The sequence below is a fragment of the Polistes dominula genome, unplaced genomic scaffold (assembly GCF_049000335.1).
Source record: "Polistes dominula isolate Pdom_NZ unplaced genomic scaffold, Pdom_raw_medaka contig_22, whole genome shotgun sequence".
NCBI lineage: Eukaryota > Metazoa > Arthropoda > Insecta > Hymenoptera > Vespidae > Polistes > Polistes dominula.
Genome location: NW_028300966.1, coordinates 2,194,309 through 2,219,032, shown reverse-complemented (window position 1 = coordinate 2,219,032; position 24,724 = coordinate 2,194,309). Strand labels below are relative to the sequence as shown.

General features: G+C 24.5%; 1 protein-coding gene across 4 annotated transcripts in view; it reads left to right on the top strand.

The window, feature by feature from the left end:
- chinmo (Chronologically inappropriate morphogenesis) overlaps positions 1–24,724 on the top strand; it is a 96,065-nt gene that overhangs the window by 17,932 nt on the left and 53,409 nt on the right. For 3 of the 4 annotated variants that reach the window (XM_089173001.1, XM_089172999.1, XM_089173000.1), the window contains exon 2: positions 5,279–5,512. In XM_089173001.1, the coding sequence (XP_089029127.1) occupies positions 5,392–5,512 (121 nt within the window). In that variant the 5' untranslated portion in view covers positions 5,279–5,391. Of the gene's footprint in view, positions 1–2,958; positions 3,344–5,278; positions 5,513–24,724 lie in introns of those variants that run through there. The other variant, XM_089173002.1, reaches the window with a different exon arrangement.

Genomic DNA, 24,724 nt, shown 5'->3' with positions numbered 1-24,724 from the left:
CTCTCTCTCTTTTTTTTTTGCGCTTGAATCTATTATGAAGCAGAAAAAATTTTCGTCGTAATTATTTATTTTGCAGCCAGCAATCTTTTGCTATGATCATCGTCAGATTTCAATAACAAATCTGATTGGTTAGTGCATGATAAGTTTTAACGTTTGATTGGAGAAGAATCGGTATAATAATTAGACTTTTATTTTTTCATTGAGAAAAAAAATCGTTGTATCATGAACAGTTTGTTTTTTTTTTTCCTTGTTTTTATATATTCGTATTTTTTTTTTCTTTTTTTTCTTTTGGTTGCAAGAGAGAGAGAGAGAGAGAGAGAGAGACTTCCAACGTGTCTACTACCACCTCTCCGTTTTCGTACATTTTTATCTCGCTGATACGTATTGCATCGTGAATAAACTGAACTCTTCCTTCCTCTCTCTTTCTATCTATCATAAGGAGATTCTATTTTTATGCTTCACGTGGTATTACGAAATCTTCGAAAGAAACTCTCTCACAAAGAAGAAGAAGAAGAGGAAGAAGTTGAAAAAAGAAAAAAAAATGACGAAAAAGTACGTTTGTTTATCGTATCATACTTACGTAATTTTTATAATTTCAATACTACGTTTTTGTGATAAAGGAAATAAAAGAAGAAAAAAGAAAGAAAAAAAAAAACATTGGAAAATATTTGGCAGAAGGAGGAGAGAGATGCTGTTTGCGTTTGCTGTTCCTGCTGCTGCTGTTGTTGTTGTTGTTGTTGCTGTTGCTTAATACTTTTCTACATTATGTGAATTACTTTGACGATGAACAGAGAATAATTTTATGGTTTCTCTTCATGAATTCGCAGAAATGAACGATTACTTGTGTTCATTCTTTCTTTTACTTTTCGGCTGTTTATAATAGACGTGACGTAACACGTGCGGTAGCCCATATCGCACTTCCGTGCCGGAAGGTTCTCCGGGGTTTGAGACAACGAACCCAACAACCAGCCGAAGCCAAAGCCCGTTCCTAATTCTTTCTATATACACTTTCTATATAAGTATTGGTAGAGGGGATGGAATACACTTTGTTTTTCAATCTTTCAAAATAAAAAATGCATAATACATAATGTAACTTATATTATACTTACTTTATATACTCTTTTTAAAAACTTCTTCTTCTTTTTTTTTTTCGTTTAAACGATGACGACAATTCTACTCCCATCTTTTTATTTTACGTAACGGTGTGTGACACCGCGTATGTTTTGGTTAAAATCATATTTGCGGTTACCTGTTTTCGAAAATGTCGATGTCTAATCTACGTCATCCGAAGCTTGGATAAATAGAGAATATGCGAGGGAGTATCACACAGAGAATATGAAACAAATTGTATATCGATAATTTGCGTATATTTCATCCAAAACACGCGTTAAATGAATTCATTTTTCTTTTTTACCTGATAAATAATAATAGTAGACTTGATGTATGTATTTAAATTAAACAACATCCAAACACGTTGGTATTTCTATTCATTCAATTGACGTTAAAATCGTTTCAAGGTATCCACGAATTGTGTCGAACTTTTAATGACGTAATTGACGTAAAACGTCTTACTAGGCTGAAATAAATGAAAAAGAGAGAGAGGTTTGATTGTTTAAAAAATATTAAAGTAAATAATGTTTTAGAAGATAAAAAGAATGAAGAATAATTGAATTTCTTGAAAACACTCAAATAATACGTAAAAGAATAAGAAATGTGAAGGCACTGGCGCTAGAAATCCGCATTTCGTCCCTGGCACGTGTTAGAACGAAAAGTAGCAAATAGTGGTGGGGATTCAGCGATACCTTAGAAGTATTAGAGGGGGTATGATAGAGAAAAAGAGAGAGTTAGAGAGAGAGAGAGAGAGAGAGACACTACCAAAGCGTACCCAAAGTCATAGCCTTAAGCAGTCGCCCCACTGTCGCCCCCACCCTCTCTAAAAAAGTCGAATCGTGCGTTCCTCCTATCACCTCCCTCTTTTTCCTCCTCCTCCTCCTCCTCCTCCTCCTCCTTCTTCTTCTTCATCTATCTATCTCTGTTTCTCCCTCCCCTCTCTCACGTCACTCTACCACCACCGAAAACCGCTGCCAACGCTGTGCCGAAAACCATCGAACTCATACTATTTCGTCCAACCGCATTTGCATCAGCACCGATGACCCATATTCACGTTCTTTTTCTTCGCGACGCGTCCTCCTACTCGTCGGATCCTTCTTCCTATATTTCCTTTACCAATAACTTTACCTAACCTTTTCCTTTTATTTTTTTTTTCTTTCACCTTCTCACCTTTACTGTTTTATTTTTTATTTACACACTTTTTTTCCTTTATCACCTTATCTTATTATTGTTATTATTATTATTATTATTATTATTATTATCCTTTATTTTTTTTCCTTATTTCCTGCCCCTAATCTCCACTTAACGCAATCGCGTAGCAAAAGTTTTGATTTGAAAGTCAATTTGTGCGGGAAAAAGCGCGGGAATTTTGAACAATTTTTACTTTTTTTTTTTGCTAACTCGTCTCTCGGTGATCTATCTTATATATATATAATATAGATTTATATATATATCTTTCTCTGTTTTATTTTTTTTTTATGTATATTTTTGTTATTACTTCATCGACGACGTGTGATCGTCGTCATCGTTGAGGGTGGGGTTGTTGTGTTGTCCATCTTCATCGTCATCGTAAATTGATTGTGTTAACTACCTCGACGTTTGTTTAAATCGATTTTTGTTATATGTGCGAGTGAAAGGAGTAATAGAAAGAGAAAGATAGATAGATAAAGAGAAAGAGAGAGAGAGACAGAGACAGAGAGAGAGAAAGAGAAAGTTTTTTTCTCGTAAGGTGGAGGAGAGGAACTCGTGTGGATATGTGCGCCAAGAGACACGTGTACGCAACATACTCTGTACATTGATCTGTTTTTTTTTTGTTTGTTTCGTTTCGTTTCGTTCACAGTGCCGATTACAAGGTGAATAATACGAGAAAGAGAAAGAAGAAAGATATACATATATATATATATGTATATATCACTTCTCGTTCAGTAAAACGTTGTTACATTTGAAATTGTGTGACAAGAAGAGGGAGAAACGGAAAGAAAGACAAAGTGTATGTATGTGTAAGAGAGAGAGAGAGTGAGAGAGAGAGGGGTGTTGTGTGTAAGACAGATAGAGATAGAGATAGCAGTAGTGCGTAAATTTCGTCGTTGAAAAAAAGAATCTCGGCAAGTTTCATGAATAGACTACGCTTATCGGATACATCTTTGTCTTTACGTTTGACAACCGGTTACGACGATCGGTAATTCCCAAGTAGTAATACTACTACTACTACCACCATCTTGGATCTATTTTGGTAGGTTGTTTCTATTTTTTTATTTTTATTTTTTTATTTTTTTATCATATATATATATATATATATATTTACCTTTTTTAATAATATATTTAATATATTAATAATATACATATATAATAAATAGGTTACGAATTATATATATAAAGGTAGATATTATATATATATATATAATATCTACCTTTTTTATTAAATTTTTTTTAACTTAATTTTTACTTTGGTTTATTCATTTTCCCAAATTTTTTATTTATTTATTTTTTTTTTTGTATAGTTGATCAGCAATAGGAAGAAGGGTTTATATTGCGTGGGGATTGGTCAAAACTAACTTGACATTATCGTCCCGCAGACGAATTTAATTTATTGATCTTTAATAGCTGCGTTTATTTATTAAATTCTCTCACTTGAGAGAGAAGAGAGAGAGAGAGAGAGAGTGAGAGAAAGAGAATCAATAAAAACAAGTTTGATTTATGCAATTGATTATGTTTCTCTTTCTTTCTCTCTCTCTCTCTCTTATTCTTTCTTTCTCTTTCTATCTCTTTCTTTCTTTCTCTCTATCTCTATCTCTTTTTTTCGTCATCGTTCGATTTCTTTCGTATTTTTATAGCTCGTTGATAATATCTCGATGCATTATGTCACTGATAAACGACGTTACGATTCGTGTTAACGAAATTTCATCGAATATAACTGAACCGTGTATTTCTTGTGTGTGTGTGTGTGTGTGTTTTTTTTTGTATTTCTTTTAATTAGGTCAGTAGGGGAAATACAAAAAAAAAAACGTTGTATTTTCGATGTTTTATCTTCTTGTTATTATTATTATTATTTTTTTTTTTTTTTTGGTTAGGTGGTATATAGTAATCGTATAACTGGCGAAATATTTACTATTCCGCGTTTTTTAATTCGAATGGCCTTGCTTCGTATGGCACCATCGATATCAACCTAATTCATCAAGATCGCATCGAGATTATATATAGAAGTTAGCGATTGCAGTCATCCATTAATCGTGTATCCAATCAACAATAATTTTATGTTTAAGTGGTGCCTTTTTTTTTTTTTCTTACGTCGAACGTAAAATTAGAAATTGTTTTTATTTTTTTTTTTTATTTATTTAATATTGAAAAATTCGAACGATGTATATTTTTCTATTTTATGTTTGTCGCATATTTTTTTGTGATATATTAAAAAAAAAAAAATAATAATATATTAAATATATTTTAATATATAAATATTAATATTAATATTAATAAAAATAATATATAGGAATTTATTTTTAATGTAGTTTTGAAAAATTTGAACATTGTTTATTTTTTTAATTTTTTTTTTGTTTTATGTTTGTCGTATATTTATTATATATTTATAATATATTTATTATATATATATATATTCTATTTTAATATTTATATATAAAATAGAATATTTATTTATTATATTTATTTTATTTTCAATAGTATATTTATTATATTTATTCTATTTTTTTTTATGTTTGTCGCATATTTTATAATATATTTAAAAAAAAATTAATAATATATTAAATTTATTTTAATATATTACTTTAATTATTAATAAAAACAATGCTTAGGAACTTTTTTTTTTCATTATTTAGCTTTGAAACATTTAAACGATATATATTTTTCTATTTTTATTTTTATTTTTTTTTATTTTATGCTTGTTGCATATTGTAAAATATATATTAAAAAAATAATAATATATAAAATATATTTCATAAAATCTCGAACAAATCAATCCAATAAAATTATTTCTTACTAATTGTGATCAACCTTGAATATACACACACACGCACCCTAAATTCATATACTCGTATATTATTAAACGAAACTACAATTCACCTATTCATTCTTTCTCATAATCGATCAATAATATCAAATCGGTTTTCAAAGATATGTACTACGTATACTAATGAATAAATAATTTCTGTTTCAGTTGGAAGAACAGTTGGGCACGAGCGCAACAAAGAAGGGCGCAACCTGTTCGAAGGTGGCAGTGACAACAGAGGTAGCGAAGATTACGGGGTGGTTGGGTCTAAGGGTGGCATCATGGACTCTCATCAGCAACAATTTTGTCTTAAATGGAACAGTTTCGGCACCAATCTAGCAACGGCCTTCTCGAATTTATTCCAAAGCGACAGACTCGCTGATGTCACCCTTTTCTGCGAGGGTGAGTTTATTTTTATCTCTTTACATTTTTTTCTTCTTAATAAACTGACCATTTTTAAAATTTTTATAATTCTCTGTATTCATCACGTGGTTGATTTCTTTTTTTTTTCTTTTTTTTTTATAAAACGCGGTATCGTTTGACTTTTCCTTACCGTTTTTCCCGCGCATTGAAGTTTCCAAGCACTCGTAGTCTGACCATACCGTTGGTTCTTACTACTTGTGCAGAAACACGAGTCACAACCACCACCACTACTACCACTACCACTACTATTACCACCCCACCACCACCACCACCACCACCACCTGTGGATGGTCGCGTTGCACTCAGAGACTTTCTCCACTTCTCAAGGAGTTAAGGGTAGAGAAAGAGAGGGAAAGAAAGGTCGGTGCACCGGGAGAGTGCAATGAGAGATGATTGGCCGAACCCTACTTCTCTCTTTCGACTATCCAATCTGAAGAGCGAATTTCTGCGGTCAATGAGAAAAAGAGAGATAGAAAATTCTTCTTCTCTCTCTCTCTCTCTCTCTTTATTCTTTTTCCTCTTTTTTCTTTCATACACAAACACAAATCTTTCTCTCTCTCTCTCTCTCTCTCTTTCTCTTTCGTTCTATCTTCCTCTCTGTATCTTACTCTTTTTTTAACACGTTCTATACTCGTCCGATTGCATCGTACGTGCATATATGTTCTCTCAACCACACGTGTCAGTTCACATGTGTACCATTTGTATGTGTGTGTGTGTGTGTGTGTGTATATATATGCCTTCCCCCGAATGGATGCATCGGTCTCGCTTGCTGCAGCTGTCGTCTTTGCGAAACCGCAGTTTGCAACGAGCCGCGGTGCAATGCGCTCCGGGTTCCTGTTGCATTATGTAGCGCGAATTTAACATAAGTTCGATATATGCGTTCGCGTAAGTTTCAAAGTTCCTCTCTAGTGAGTTTTTATTATCGTTTGTTGTTTGATGAATTATGTCAATTGATATTTCATGTTTTTTTTTTTTAATTAATTTATTTATTTCGTGTGTTTGTTTGGGTTTTTTGTTGGTCATTTTTGCGTAAATTTTTATTTACACTTTTTTTTTACTGTCTCGTGAGATAATTTGTTGATTATTAATTGTAATAATTATTACGTTAACAAAGTGCACGTTTATATTTATCATATTTATCGTAATTATATTGCAAAAAAAGATAACAAAGTGATAAATTATTATATAAACTTTAAGGAAACGTAAATAATGGGATTATTTGAATCATCGTTAATGTCATCAACAACAATTTGTTTTCACAATGGTAATACAAATTATATTAAATATAATATAATATAATATAAAATATAATTTCGTTGACAATTATTATTATATTTTATTTATATTGAAAATATTATATTATTATTATTATTATTATTATTATTATTATTATATTATTATATATTATATTATATATTATTATTAGATTTGTGTTTGCAATGGTAATACAAATTATATTAAATATAATATAATATAATATAAAATATAATTTCGTTGACAATTATTATTATATTTTATTTATATTGAAAATATTATATATTATTATTATTATCATTATTATTATTATTATTATATTATTATATATTATTATTAGATTTGTGTTTCCAATGGTAATACAAATTATATTAAATATAATATAATATAATATAAAATATAATTTCGTTGACAATTATTATTATATTTTATTTATATTAAAAATATTATATTATTATTATTATTATTATTATTATATTATTATTATTATTGCATTATTATTATATTATATTATTATATATTATATTATATTATATTTGTGTTTGCAATGGTAATACAAATTATATTAAATATAATATAATATAATATAAAATATAATTTCGTTGACAATTATTATTATATTTTATTTATATTGAAAATATTATATTATTATTATTATCATTATTATTATTATTATATTATTATATATTATATTATATATTATTATTAGATTTGTGTTTGCAATGGTAATACAAATTATATTAAATATAATATAATATAATATAATACAATATAATATAATAAAATATAATTTCATTGAAAATTATTATCAGATAATATTATTATATTTATATTGAAAATACATTTTTTTTTAAAAATGTATAATTTATTTATATAATAATTATTATAAAATATAATATATTACTATCAATACAAAATAATTGCAAAGATTTGAAATTTGTTAATAAACTTTGTTACACAAATGTTACACAATAAAATTTATATAGAACTTTTGGTCATCGTTGTGTGTCGTCGTTAGCATTGGTGTTAAGTCGATGTATGTGTAACTCAATATGATTTATCAGTGGAAAAATGATAAGGATACTATTATACGCTGACATGTGCGACTAGATAGATATACTGTTTGAATTATCACTAGTACAGAATAAATATGAATTATTAGTTATTTTTCATATCACTTTAACACGGATTCTGTTTCTCTATGTTTTTTTTCTTCTTCTTCTTTCTTTTTTCTTTGCAATTTTCATTAATCATCAATCTCACTATACGTATTAATGCAATTTTTTTTTTTTTTTAATACGAGATAATAATGTAATACTATTTGTTTTTTTTTTTTGTAATTTTAATAATCATCAATCACTAAACGTTTTGATGCTTTCTTTTTAATACGAGGTACAATTTAACATTATTTTTATATTTTCCTTTTAACCCATTTTTGCATCATAAGCGCATATATGCGCCCACTTTGTTTGGCCACTGTGTAACCAATACTTTTAAAATATCGTATAAAAAAATATGTAAAAGATAAATCATTTCATTCATTTGCACCATAAGTGGCATATCTGCATACACACTTCACTGTTAAGTAAATCACCTAAGTTCATACAATCAACAAAAACAAAGTTGTTGATGATGAGAATGAATGTTTCAATTTTTTTCTATACAATGCAAATGGGTTAATAAGAAACTATGACTTTTAAATTATACGCGACTCATGGGTTTTTTCAAAATGATTGATCGAATATCTCGCGAAGAAAATAAAAAAATTAAAAAAAACCTACGTAGAGTATAACTTAAGAACTAGTTTCATGCTTAACGCCGAAAAGACGGTCGATGCAAAACTACGAAAAAAGAGAAATAAAAGGAGAGAAAAAGAGAGAAAGAGTAAGAGAAATAGGAGGGGTCTGGGGTGGGGTGGGGTGTGGGGCAGGAGGAGGGGAAGTAAAGAGGGGTTCGGGAGTAACACGACGCTTTGTCGCCTCGAGAATGGGTCTCTCTTTTCGAAAAGATGGAGGGTGAAACGTAAAAAGAAGGTCGGTAGGTGGGAAGGGTTCAAGGACGAACGAATGGGGAAGGTAAAGGAGCCTTCTGTCGTTATTTCTTTCTCTCTCTCTCTCTCTCTCTCTCTCTCACTCACTCGCATTCTATGTAATAATACTAAAAAGTATTATAGTTTGAAAGAGAACACGTTGTGCAAGTAGCTTAAAGTATTTCGATATATGATTTTGTATAAATAATTTATAATATTGTTAATATTTGTTTGATCTTTTGTTTTTTTTATTAAAATTATAATTTTATATATAATAAATTAATTATAAATTAATTATATAAATTAAGTTCTATATAAAAATTTATTTTATATTTAATAAATTGATTAAAAAATTAATTAAAAAATAATTATAAATATTAAATATTTATTATTTATAATATTAAAATATATAGAATATATAGATTATTATAATTTAATTATTCCACAATAAATATCATTGCAAATATATTGCAAAGTATAATAGTTTGGAAGAGAACACGTTGTGCAAAGTAGCTTAAAATATTTCGATATAAAAGATTTTATATAAATAATTTATAATATTGTTAATATTTGTTTAATTTTTGTCTTATATTAAAAATTATATACCATTGCATATATAGAATATTTCTTAATTATTATAATTTAATTATTTTAACAAATATCTTTGTGCAAATATTACAAAGTATAATAGTTTGAAAGAGAACACGTTGTGCAAAGTAGCTTAAAATATTTCTATATATAAGATTTTATATAAATAATTTATTATATTGTTAATATTTGTTTAATTTATGTCTTATATTAAAAATTATATACCATTGCATATATAGAATATTACAAAGTATAATAGTTTAAAATAGAACACGTTGTGCATGTAGCTTAAAATAATTCCGATATAAATGTTTGTTAATATTTATTTAACATTTTCTTACATATATATATATATATATATATATATATATATATATATAGAATTATTATGAATTATTTTAATTTGATTATTCTAATAAATATAGTTGTGTGTAAAGATGGAAAGAACAAAAAAATACAAAGTTAACATACATGAATTTTTTAACCAGTTACTTTGTACGTGTGAATAATAATCATTGTAGATGTTAGTAGAGAAGAAAAAGGAAGCCGAAAGTAGGACTATAAGTGAATTACAGTTAGTTCTAACAGTCTTTCTATTCTCTTTCACTTCCTCTAGTATATTCGATGCACATAACTATACACCATACTCATACGCATCGGTACTTTGTTGTATCGTCAAGCACGTGTGTGTGTTACACTCTCTTTTACTATATATATATACTTTAAACTTATGTGTGTAATAGTCTTCACTTTTCGTGACTACACGTTCGTCCACATTTCTTTTACGATATCTCTGAATGATGATAATGATGATGATGATGATGGTGTAAGTGTTGTCTTCTGATATAACTGTAACCGAAATTCCATATGAAAGATTTCTTGAGTTAGGTTGTTTCAATGCACCTAACGTAACTCCAGTACACACGTGCATATGATTTAATAATTAAATATTTATAATAAATTTATATATTATTAAATATATAATAATAATAATATTCTAAAATACATAAATAATTAATTTTAATAGTTCGTAATTTTGTTTAAATAATTAAAAATGCTATAAACATTCCTAATCCATTCGAGACCCACTTGCACACTGTATGCAATCATACTAAATTGTTATTAATTATTTTAACTAAAGTATTCGTCGTGATAACATTTTTTTGTATAAATAATATCTTTAGAGTATAAAAAAAAAATAAAAGTTAAAATTTGCCATTGTAACATTGGCAATGCAATATAAAAGAAATGGTTTCTGGTAACCGTGTTCGCAAAAAAATTGTGGTCTCGAATATACGCAATATTTTTAGGCTACCATTTATTCCACCTCGTTCACAATTCTGAATTTTTTTGTTGTTCTTCTTTTGTCAATGATCTTCCATGAACTTTGTTTCGAGTTCATTTCTACATTTTTAATTGCCCGTGTTCGTGACTCGTTCATTCGATTTTAATCTAACTTTGTTTTTTTCTTTCTATTGTACCAACACGAATAATATTATTCACCTGAAAGATTTATTATTATTTATTTTTTTTTCTAAATATTTACAACATTGCAACGTCCAATGAATTTTTGTTTCGTTATACATACTGTTCTTTTTTTTATTATTATTTTTTTTTTTATATATAAGTCCGATACGATAAAAAAAAAAGATTGTAATTAAAATAATTAGCAACGTAAAACAGTTAGATTGTCATCGCAAATTATTCCAGTTAGAACCGCTTATATATATATATATATATATATATTTTTTTTTTTTTTTTGTTCTTTTTTGAGTTGCCACGCGAAGTAATATCACAGACACGTATTCACGAAGTTATACATATGTATGTGTATGTGTGTGAGTCAAACAGAGTTCAAGCAGATCTAACGTTGTGTGCAAGAGACACGTGGAACGATGTTAGGAAACCTTTCGCATATCTCGTTTCCCTTTTTTGGTTTCTACTAAAACTCTCAACTATGTCTAACGCGTATGTATGTGTGTGTCTTTTTTTTTCCTTTTTTTTTTCTTTTTGTATTTTTCAAAGGTGCGAAAATCCTCTTATCGTATTATTTAACATTTGTTTTTTTTTTTTGTTTATTCTTCGCACGAGACATATATTATTCTTAGAATAAAAAAAAAAAAAATTCATTGGTTTCGTGGTTGGTGTCGAGAAATTTAAAAAAAAAAAAAAAAAAAAAAGAAAAAAAAATGAGGCCGGTTGGTGTAGGATATTTCGAAAATGATATTCCACTTGGTGTGCTTTCACTCTGTGTAAATAACGACACTACTTTCTATTCCAACGAATTTTGCTCGGTTATAAGCGTTTTGATTTGTTATTTTAATTATATATATATATATATAGATATGAATATATAAATTGAATATAATAAATAATCACATATGTTTCTTATAGTTTTTATTTTTTTTATTTTTTTTATTTTTTTTTTCAAAATCGAAATGATATGAATTGCTAAACTGCAGGCGGCGGCAGGCTTGTTATATCTCATTATAAATGAATGATAATAATAAAAATAAGAATTCTGTGTCAGTAGATTCATGTCAAGAAGATAAAAACACATCAGTGGTTTTATGGTGTTTATGATTGTGATGTGCCTAATCTGGGTCTAGGAAAATGTTTCTTATATTGGAGGAAGGTTTGGTTCAATTAAAAATTAGGTCATTTTTATTTTTTTTTTTTTATTTTTTTTTATCTTATAACACGAATGCGTCTGTTGAGATAAGTGGGGGATAGGGAGGAGGAGAAGAGGAAGGATGCAACTCCATTGAAACACACATATGTCGGTAAAACTTGTACTCATGTTTTTCGTGTTTGAATTTCACCACGTGTTTAGATCGAATCACGTACGAATTGACGATAATCCTCACTTTTAGATAAATGAAAGTTTAAATCGATATATCTTATATTCGTATGACATTTAAAAGATTTAACTCTTACTTCAATCTTTTTTTTTGTGTGTGTGTGTGTGTGTTTTTTTTTTAACTAGTAGATAGTTTAAATATGAAGAAAACAAGATTGGGTAATTTATTTTCGTTTGATTCAATGACAAATAGTTGTTTTTTTTTTTTTTTTTTAAATATTGGCAGTAACAGGAAATGTATGTAATATTAATTAATATAGAGTATATATGAAATATTTATAAAATATAATAAAATATAATATAATAAATTATATAGAAAATCTAGTAAAATAAAATACAAAATATTATATATTATATATTTATATTTTATAGAAATAAAATAGAAAAAAATACAATATTAATTAATATAAATTATATATAATATTAATTAATATAAATATATATATATATATATATAATATTAATTTTAATATAATATAATAAAATATAATATTAATTTTAATAAAAATATATAAAATCTAATAAAATATAATAAAATATAATAAATTAAAATACAATATTAATTAATATAAAATATATATATATATATATATATATATATATATATATATAATATTAACTATAATATAATATAATAAAATATATAATATAATAAGAAATATAATATTAGTTATAATACAAATATATAAAATCTAATAAAATAAAATACAAAATATTATATATTATATATTTATATGTGTATAGTAATAAAATATAATAAAATATAATATTAATTAATATATATATATATTTAATAATAATAATAATAATAATAATAATAATAATAATAATAATAATAATAATAATAATAATAATAATAATAATAATAATAAAAATATTATTCATTTATATTGTAATAAATCACACGCGTAGTTCTTTTGAAGTTGGTATTTAATTTTTTTTTCTAGCTAGAAAAATCTATTGAGGTCAAATACGCATATGGGTGGGTGCGTATGCGTTGTGAGTCCAAAAAAAAAAAAAATAAAAAGAAATGAAAAAGAAGAAGAAAAAGTAATCCTTTACTAGAAAACGAAGGTCGAATGAAGATAGTCTTTTATACATTACATAAAAAAAAAAAAAAAAAAAAAAAAAAAAAACAAGTAACCACACACGGTGTATATGTATGTATATCCGAATATAGCTGCACATAGTTTTTACTGTATTTATAGATAACGTTATTTCTTTCTGAATATAGCGCTGCCATTGTATACATCTGTTCATTCTTCCGCGAGCTCGCATGAACGAAGACCGACCATCGCGCGTTTACTTTGTAAATCGAACACCACAGTTTAGTATGAATAAAATAGGGATCTGTATATATATATATGTGTGTGTGTGTGTGTGTGTGTGTATATTGTACTCCTCGCAACGGGAAAAGGGTGTGGTTTTATCGAAATATCGATATTTTTCCTAGTAAAAACCTACGAAAACACACACACACATATGTTTCATTTCTTTTTCTTTTTTTTTAATTTTTTTTTTTTTTTTTTTTTGATGAAAGATACTACGTTGTTATTAAAAAATTAATTATTTTAATGAATTAATATATTAACAAATAAAAAAAAAAAGAAATAAAATAGTAGAATGACGAGATTATGATTGAACGAAAATTAAATACTAAAATGTAGCTACACATATGTTTGATTTCTTTGTTTGTTTTTATTGGTTTTTTATACGAACAAAAAAATTTATTTTAATTATTAAATAGCTATTTAAAAAAAAAAGCAAACATTATTTTAATTAATTAACGAATTAACAGATAATAAAAAAAAAAAATAAAATAGTAGAATGACGAGATTATGATAGAACGAAAATTAAATATTAAAATGTACCTACACATATGTTTGATTTTTTCCTTTGTTTTTTATTGGTTTTTTCGAAGAACAAAAAAAATTTATTTTAATTATTAAATAGCTATTAAAAAACAAACAAACATTATTTTAATTAATTAGCAAATTAATAAATAATAAAAAAAAAAATATAAAATTGTAAAACGACTTAATTATGATTGATAGATTATGATAGATTAACAACGAACGATGCTATAACGAACTTTGCTATTAAAAAAAAAAATATATATATATATATATATTATTTTGAAGAATTAAGGAATTAACAAAATAATAAAAAAAAATAAAATATTATGATAAAACGATGATTAAATACCAAAATATGTGTGTGCGAAGATGTCATTCATCTTTCAATTCCAAGATTAGCATCTTCATGGTATTTACGGTCCCAAAAATTTAAATTTTTTACATTATAATACTTCCTGACTTTTTTTCTTCTTCTTTTTCTTCTTTATTTTGTTTTTTTCTTCCTCATATCTCTAACTTTTTTTTTTTTTAAATTTATTTATATTCCTCTATCTTGAAGGTAAACGTGCAACGAGATGTCAACGGAGTAAGAAAAAAATTATTTCTCAATTTGATAAAGTTACAACGTTGTTATTCTTCTATTATATTTCTTTATACATCATTTACTATTACAAACGCATAATCGTCCCCACACAAACCTTTTCCCTTTCCCTTCAATTCCCTTTCTCTATCTTTATTCCCATCGACGTTTATAAACGAGCGCGTTTTCAAATAAGACACCGTACCACGAATGATTACCAACGAGGAAAGTACCGTAACAATTTTTTTTTTTTTTTTCGTTGACCATCACCATCATAACCATCGTTATCCAGTAGAAGAAGAAGAAGAAAGAAAAGAAAAGAAACGAAACAAAAATTCAAACCTGTATCTCATTCTAAATCGAATACCTAAATTTGGTTTGTTTTTCGCTTTATATCTCTCCTTTTTATTCTTTTGCGTTTTTATTTTTTTTATGGCAAAAAAATCAACGTTAGAACGAGAATAGAAATGATCTTTAAGAGTAAAAAGAGGATAAGATCAGTTTAAAAAAAACAAATATTATTTCGTATGGAAGATCATATTTTATAATCATTCTTGTTTCGTATACATATATATATATATATCTTTCAGGTATTTGAATATAAATATTAAATATATTAATTTTTTTATTATTCTATTTTTCTATATCTATATATTTTATTTTAATATTATTTTATTATAATTTTATTATTAGTTAATATTAACATTTATTTATGTGCACATATATATTTATATTTCTATATCTTTGAGGTACTTGGATAAATTACGTTTAATATATTTGTATTAAAAATATATTAAAAATATATAAATATATTTATTTTTATATTATTCTATTTTTCTATATCTAAATATTTTATTTTAATATTATTTTATTATAATTTTATTATTAGGTAATATTAACATTTATTTATATGCACATATAAATACTATATAATACTTGGATATATATAAATTTCGTTTAATATATTTATATTTAAAAAAATATTTAAAATATATTAATATATTTATTTTTATATTATTCTATTTTTCTATATCTAAATATTTTATTTTAATATTATTTTATTATAATTTTATTATTAGTTAATATTAACATTTATTTATATGCACATATATATTTATATTTATATATCTTTGAGGTACTTGGATATAAATTTCGTTTAATATATTTATATTAAAAATATATTAAATATATTTATTTTTATATTATTCTATTTTTCTATATCTATTTTTTATTTTATTATTAATTTATATTATAATTCTATTAATATCTATCATTAACATATATTCATATACATGCATAATTGCATGCATATACTTGCATAAATTTCATTTATAAATATAATAATATATTTATATTAAAAATATATAAATATATTTATTTTATTATTATTATTATTATTATTATTATTATTATTATTATTATTATTATTATTATTATTATTATATCTTTGAGGTATTTTTTTATTATTCTATTTTTCTGTATCTATTTTTTAATCTATTATTACTTTATTCTAATTTTATTATTAATGAACATTAACATACATTTATATATATATATATATATATATTATCTATTATTCTATTATATATCTATTTTTCAGGTAGTTGAATTAAATTTCATTTAAATCAATGTTTTAGTCTTTTAAATTCACGTTCTAATACCGTGAGAAGAATATAACTTTGAGAAAAGGGAATCCTAAATTTAAGAATAAAAACTACAAACGCGAACACGAATGAGATAGGGGCATGAATTTTTCTTATTTCTAAACACCAAAAAAAAAAAAAAGAAATACATCCAAGGTCTTGTTTCGTTAGTGTTACAAGGCAAAATCGTATATATACATATATATCTATATATATGTATGTATTCATTCGTATTCGTTGCGAAACTCTTTCTCACATTCAGACTTTGATAGGCCGCGCATGCGAGCCTTCGCATTTGCTCTCTCGCGCACAACACACATACGCACACACACACACAAACATATTCTCCCTTATCAGATCGTTATGCTGATTGCGCCTAAAATATTATTTAGACTGCGTTTCAACCTGTTCCGTAAGAATTCTGTTTTTTTTTTCGTTTTCGTTTTCGTTTTCAATTACTTCGTGTGTTAAATCGACCAGATGGACATTTTTTTTCTTTTCATTTGGAAAAAATAGGAAGAGGAAATTTGGGATGGGTGTTTAAAGGGTTAAGGGTGAGGGGAACAAAGATAGTTTTTTTTTTTTTGAAATAAGGAACAATCATACATTTCAAAATATAACGAATGAAATTACGATGACAATAGAATTATTTATATATAATTTTGATTATAATTTATAGAATTAATTTAATTGATAAATAATGATATTTATTTCGATCTAACGCAAATGTTTAAAATCACACACATCCTTTAAAATTAGGTCAATAGCATAGTGTTACGCAATTGCGTTTGGTCTAAACTTGAGCATATAACAACTATGTATATGTATATGTGTATATATGTGTGTGTGTGTGTTCTTTTTCTTATAGAGTTTTTAAGTTTCCAGACCATGTTGATTATTTATAGACATCTCTACGAACTTTGGTTATACATAAGCTTATGGTTGAGCGCATTAGGATAAATGATGATTTTAGGGATTTCATTAAATCAGGGATAAATGTTTAATCTTTTTAAAAAATAGGATAAGAGAATGTAGTTATTATTTATAATTATTTTGATTGAATTATTAAGGAAATTGATGTATAAAAAGTTTGAGGTTGTTATATTAATTATTTTGTTTATATTACAATTTTTAATAATTTAATTTTAACTAATTCAATATATTACAGTATAATATTAATATTAATTTAATATTTAATAAATAATATAATAATAATTTATCTAATAAAAAATATAAATAAAATATAATATTAAAATACTAATTCAATATTTAATGATAATATATAATATTAATTTAACTAAGGAAAAATATATTAAAATACAATTATTTTATTTATAATTATTTTTAATAATTTTAACTAATAAAATATATTAAAATATAATAATAATATTAATTTATTTAATAAAAAATATAAATAAAATATAATATTAAAATACTAATTCAATATTTAATGATAATATATAATATTAATTTAACTAATAAAATATATTGAAATATAATAATTTAATTAATAAATTTTGTTTAATTAATTATATAAAATATTGATTTAAAAAATTTCATAAATTTAAATAACTTTAATCCATTCAAAACCAACTTGCACACCACACGTGCAATCACACTTACCTATTATCAATTATTTTGACTAAACCATTCATCAAAATTTGATTTTTTTTTTGGTATAAATAATATCTTTAAACTATATAAAAAAAAAAAAAAAAAAAATTTGACATTTAACATTGCAATAAAAAATTTGCAATATAATAAATAAATAAAAAAAAAAAAGAACAATGTAATAGTTCTTCGAATCGTGTTAGAACAAAGTTGTGATCTTTGTGTTGAATTAAAGTTATGAGTTAAAAGTTGTAAATTAAATTTACATTTTTTTTGTTTTTTTTTTTTTTTGTAATCTTACATTATAACAAAGCAAAATTGAAAGCCATATACAATATCGCCATCGGTTTCTTCTATCAAATTCTTTTATCTACATAGAGCCACGCGTAGAGATCTGCTATCAATACACACATATATCCATAGTTTCGACAATCGATAATTACAAGAGTTGTGTGAACTTGGATCATGTTCGAAAACGTTCTTTCTTCTACATATATACATATACATATATATATATATATATACACATATATATCAACTACTACTATTACTACTACGAGTACCCTGAGATCGTTTGCGATTTGACATATGTAGGCGTAGGTGACGTGAGTATACGAGAATGTATATAATACTACACACATACATACATACACACATATATGTTATATATGTTTGTGTGTAAAATAGGTGGGCCTTCGAAACTCACGGCCGTTTTCCCTTCGTCCCACGTGTCGATGTTCTGCGTTAGAAACTCACGCATTCACTCATGCACATACGCACAAACGCACAAACGCACGCACGCACGCACGCACGCACTTAAGCGTGTCGTATCTTCTTCCACTCTTCTTCTTCTACTACACTACTACTACTACTACTATTACTACTACTATTTTTTTCTATGCTCTTCCTTCTTTTATTTTTTTTCGTCGGTTTGAGTTCTCTCATGCTTGCACACACTTCGTTTTGTACACAGCAGATCTCAGATTCTTCTTCTTCTTCTTCTTCAGATGAATGGGTTAGTGAATAAACATGTGTGTGTGTGTGTGTATGTGTCTTTTTCTATCTATCTATACGTGTATATGAACGAGTAAGTAAGAAAGAAAGAAAGAGAGAGAGAGAAAGAGAATGTTAAAAAGAATGATAGAAATATATATACCTACTGGCAAAGAAAATGACCTTGGTCCCACGCGGCCATTGGCCGGTACCACAAGAAACGTTTCGGTGATTGGCCCTAAAATGTTTTCTAGTATTTTTTTTTCATTTTTTTTTTTTCTTAGAGCTTATTATTCATTTCATATGTATGTGTGTTTACGTGTGCATATGTGTGTGTGTGTGTGAACGTGCGTGCATGCGTGCGTGTTACAAAGTACTCGTGCGATAAAAAGAACAAGATAGAGAATAGAGATAGGAAGATGAGGAAGAGGAAGAGGAGAAGAAGAAGAAGAAGTAGAAGTAGAAGGAGAGAAGGGATTGGTGAAGGATGGTGGGAGGGAGGAAGGGGACAGGAGGAAGGTTAGGAGGAAGGGTAAGAGGGTGGGTAGTGCCAAAAAGGAGAAGGAACTATCATCTACTCGTTTGCGTTCTCTTCTTGCATCGAATGTCGACCTTGTCAGGGCATTGACCGTCGTTTTTTTCCCTCCAGCTAAAATTCACCTTCCAATCGGATCACTCGGCCTTATCTTATTCTTTTTCTTTTTTCTTTTTTTTTTTTTGCAAAGCCTCTCGATGTACATAGTTTTCTATATCTCTTTAGATGTGTATGTATGTATGTATGTAATGATGCCTATATAATAATAGCCGCACGTGCACAACTTTATTTATGTATCATCGTTCTAAATTCGTTGGATTACTTTTATTTTTTTTTTTTTATTATTTTAATTCGACTTTGATCAGTGCGAGTTAATTTGTCAGAATTTAATAAAATGCTAGAAAGATTTTGACAAGTTTTTTATTTTTCTTTATTTTTTTTTTTCTTTATTCTAATTTCTTTTCTATGAGTTTCTATGAGTCTATTCTATGAGTCTGTTCTATATATTATATATATATATATATATATTTGTATATATTATAAATATAATAATTATTATATTATATTATAAATAATAATATTATGAATAACAAATTATATAAAAATCTAATATATAGTTATTATAATATATATTTATAAAATATAAAATATATTTGTATATATTATAACTAATATAGTATATACAAATTTTATATATATATATATTATTTAATTTATATTGATATTATATATTTATATTATAAATAATATAATATACACAAATTTTATATTTATATTACAAATTTATATTATATATTTATATTATTTAATTTATATTTATATACTATAGTTTTGTATTATTTAATTTATATTTATATACTATATTTTTGTATTATTTAATTTATATTTATATTTTTCATATTTTATAAATTTACATTATTTACATAATAAATTATAAATTAGACAAATTTTTATATTATTTATATTATAAATAATATAATATACACAAATTTTATATTTATATTACAAATTTATATTATATATTTATATTATTTAATTTATATTTATATACTATATATTTGTATTATTTAATTTATATTTATATTTTTCATATTTTATAAATTTCCATTATTTACATAATAAATTATAAATTAGACAAATTTTTATATTATTTATATTATAAATAATTTAATATATACAAATTTGTATATAAATATTGTTAATTTATATACAAATTCCCCCTACTCCTCGTCATTAAATTTTTTATATTTATTTATGTATTTTTTATTTTTATTTATTTATTTTTTTTTTTTTTTTGGAAGTTTACGAAATATGAAAAACAGTTGTAAATACTTCGATAGATTAAATTACATAGCTATTACGATAATAATTATGAAATATTGCAAATTATTCTTCTTCATTATTAATTACATCCGATTTAATAATCAATAAAAATTTTAGAATCGTAGAATACTTTGTCCCCTTCTCTCTCTCTCTCTCTCTCTCTCTCTCTCTCTCCCTCTCCCTCTCTCTTCTTCTATTTCGTTTTTTCTTTCTTTCTCTTTCTTTCTCTTTCTTTTTCTGGTAGAGATTGTGAATCGTTTTTGGTCGGAAGTAGGAGATCGTGAGTTTTTACTGGCTGGCCTTGGAATACGAATAGACCCGGCCTAGAAGAGTGCATTGCACCGTTGCTCAATTCCGCGTTCTTTATTTGCAAATTTTTGTTACGACCGGTGCCAAAGGATGGCCGAGAGTATCTTGACCCCCTTTTATTCTCTCCCAAAGGGGTTTTTTTATTTTTATTTTTTTTTATTCAAAGGAAAGAAAAAAAGAAATAACACAACAACAATAATCAATTCATCGAGTTAGAATTCTAATTTTATATAAATATTCATTTTTTAACATTTAAAATTGAAATTTATTTAATTATATAAAATAATTATTTAAATAATAATTATTTAAATAATATATATATATATATATATAATTATAATTATAATTATAATTATACAATATATTATCAAAAATTGTAATAATTTGTAATAGTAAATTTGTAATATTTATTTTATTTAAAAATGTAATATACTTAATAATATATTTTATTTTATTTAAAATTGAAAAATATTTAATTATATTTTACTTAATCTAATATTGAAATATATAATATTGTAATTATAATTATAAATATTTTAAATAATAAATATTATTATATTTTATTTTATTTAAAATTGTAATATACCTAATTATATTTTATTTTATCTAAAATTGAAATATATAATATTGTAATTATAATTATATAGATTTTACACAATAAACTTAATTATAATATATTTTATCTAAATTAAAATATAATTCATTTCATAAAAATTGAACTTACATATGTATACATCTTCGCACGTGCGCCACGTGCGTACATATATGCATATAAATTATTACAATGATTTCTTAATAAACGATTTCATTTTAATTAGTTATTTATACAACATTTCGATATTTGTTGATGTATTTAATGTACATATATTTGTATAATAAATAGTTCATATACGAAATAGTAAAGCGAAATATAATACAATTCGAGAGAAACGCACATACGATGAAGATAACCTTCGAATATCAATAAACATCGTAAATACATTCACACACACACATACAGAGAGAGAGAGAGAGAGAGAGAGAGAGAGAGAGAGAGAGAGAGAGAGAAAGAGAGACAGACAGACAGACAGACACACACAGACACACATACACAAAACTCTCACATACACAGACACACACATATAACATATTTGGAAACGTTTGCGAGGTTTCTCTTCTTATCGCATGCCACTACACTCCGTTCATTCAACATCAAATTTACTCGCACTTCGTTGCTTTTTTCTGAGTCGTTCGATGACTCGATGACTGTACGTTCGCATGTTATAAACACGTTCTAAACATTCTCTCCTTCTCTCCTTCTCTTCTTCTCTCCTTCTCTTTCTTTTTCTCACGTAATTCACATAATTTTTTTCTTTTTACAACGGCATTACCCCTAGCATGTATTCTCTGCATTACTTACGAATAAACAAAACGTTTACATTGAGATAATTAAAAAAAAAAAAAAAAAAAAAAAAGAAAGAAATAACGAGATATTAAAAGAACGTAAATGAATTATAAATTAAAAAAAAATAATAATAATAATGGGAAATATATAATGTTTGGTAAATAAAAGTAAACAAATATTTACTACGTAGAACAAAAAAAAAACGTAACAAGGATGATGTAATTGGTTGATAAGAGTGTAATATCTTTCGAATAATAACACGAGAAAGTCAACAACAACAAGATTTGCAATTATAATAAGATAATATATTATTATAATAATTTAATTATATTTATATTAATTATATTATATTTAATTAATTAATATTATATAATAATATTTAATGTCAATTATTTTTTTATTATTATATAATATTCATTTATTAATATATTATATTTAACATTATATATTATTATACTTATTATTATATTATAAATTATTATAATATATTATATATCTTATTACTTAAAAAATTATAATTATTATAATATTATATATTATATAATAATTGTAATTATTAAATCATAAAATAATAATATTTATATTGTTATCAAATAATAATATTATATTAAGTAATTAAATTTATTTATTTATATATTATATTTAATATTATATATTATTATACTTATTATTATATTATAAATTATTATAATATATTATATATCTTATTACTTAAAAAATTATAATTATTCTAATATTATATATAATATAATAATTGTAATTATTAAATCATAAAATAATAATATTATATTAAGTAATTAAATTATTATTATTATATTAAATACTAATATAATTATTAAATTATAACTATTACATTTTTAAATATTAAATTATTATAAACTATATATAATAATAATAATATATATTATTACAATAATTTAATATTAATAATAATAATAAAATAATAATGCAGATGAACATATTTCTACGAATGAATGTAGTTATGAAAGTAATCGTCAGATTAAAAATATAAGAAAGATCATTTATTATATATTTCCGGGCTCACGCATAGTTATGATTGGTTCGTTTAGTGAAAGAAGAAGAACAAGAAGAAAACGAAGAAAAAAAGTTAAAAAAAAAAAATAGATATAGATATAAAGAAGATATATAAGAAGAGAGAGAGAGAGAGCAGGAACTTAGCGTGCAAAAGCCGCCTACACACAGAGAGAGAAGAGCGCGTGTGATACGGTCGTTGGCCCCTGCACACAAACCACGTTTAGAATGTTTAGTATTTGTATATGTATGTATATAGAACTCATACATTTTTACAACGAATACACATACTCCTTCGATCCTATATTAGGAAGCTTATAAATATTGCGTTCGTTGTATTACGATGGTTGCGAACTTCCGAAATTGTCCTCTCTCTCTCTCTCTCTCTCTCTTCTCTCTGTCTCTGTCTTACTTTAACTCTTTATTTATTTCATTCTATTATTCTTATTTACTACGGAAGGAAGTATATATAATATTTATGTATATTATATTTCGTACGTACGTCAAATATTAATGATAAAAATATTATTGTCCAGTTTGTATCTTTTTTAATTTATTGCATTTTTATTTTTATTTTATTTTATTTTATTCTATTTTTTATTTTATTTAACTTAATTTTATTTTATTTTATTTTATTGTTAGTTATTTTATTTTAATCTTAATTTTATTTTATTTTATTTTATTCTATTTTATTTAATTTAGCTTAATTTAATTTCATTTTATTGTATTATATTTTGTTTAATTAATTTTTTTATTCTATTTTATTTTATTTTGATTTTAGTTTAATTTTATGTAATTTAATTTTATTTTATTTTATTTTATTCTATTTTATTTTTTATTTTATTCAACTTAATTTTATTTCATTTTATTTTATTAAATGTTATTTTATTTTAATCTTAATTTTATTTCATTTTATTTTATTAAATGCTATTTTATTTTAATCTTAATTTTATTTTATTCTATTTTATTTAATTTAGCTTAATTTAATTTCATTTTATTGTATTATATTTTGTTTAATTTATTTTTTTTATTCTATTTTATTTTATTTTGATTTTAGTTGAATTTAATTCAATTTAATTTACTTTGATTTTATTCTATTTTATTGTTTATTTAATTTAATTTAACATAATTTAATTCTATTTTATTCTATTCTATTTTATTTTATTGTATTTTATTTTATTTTAATTTTAGTTG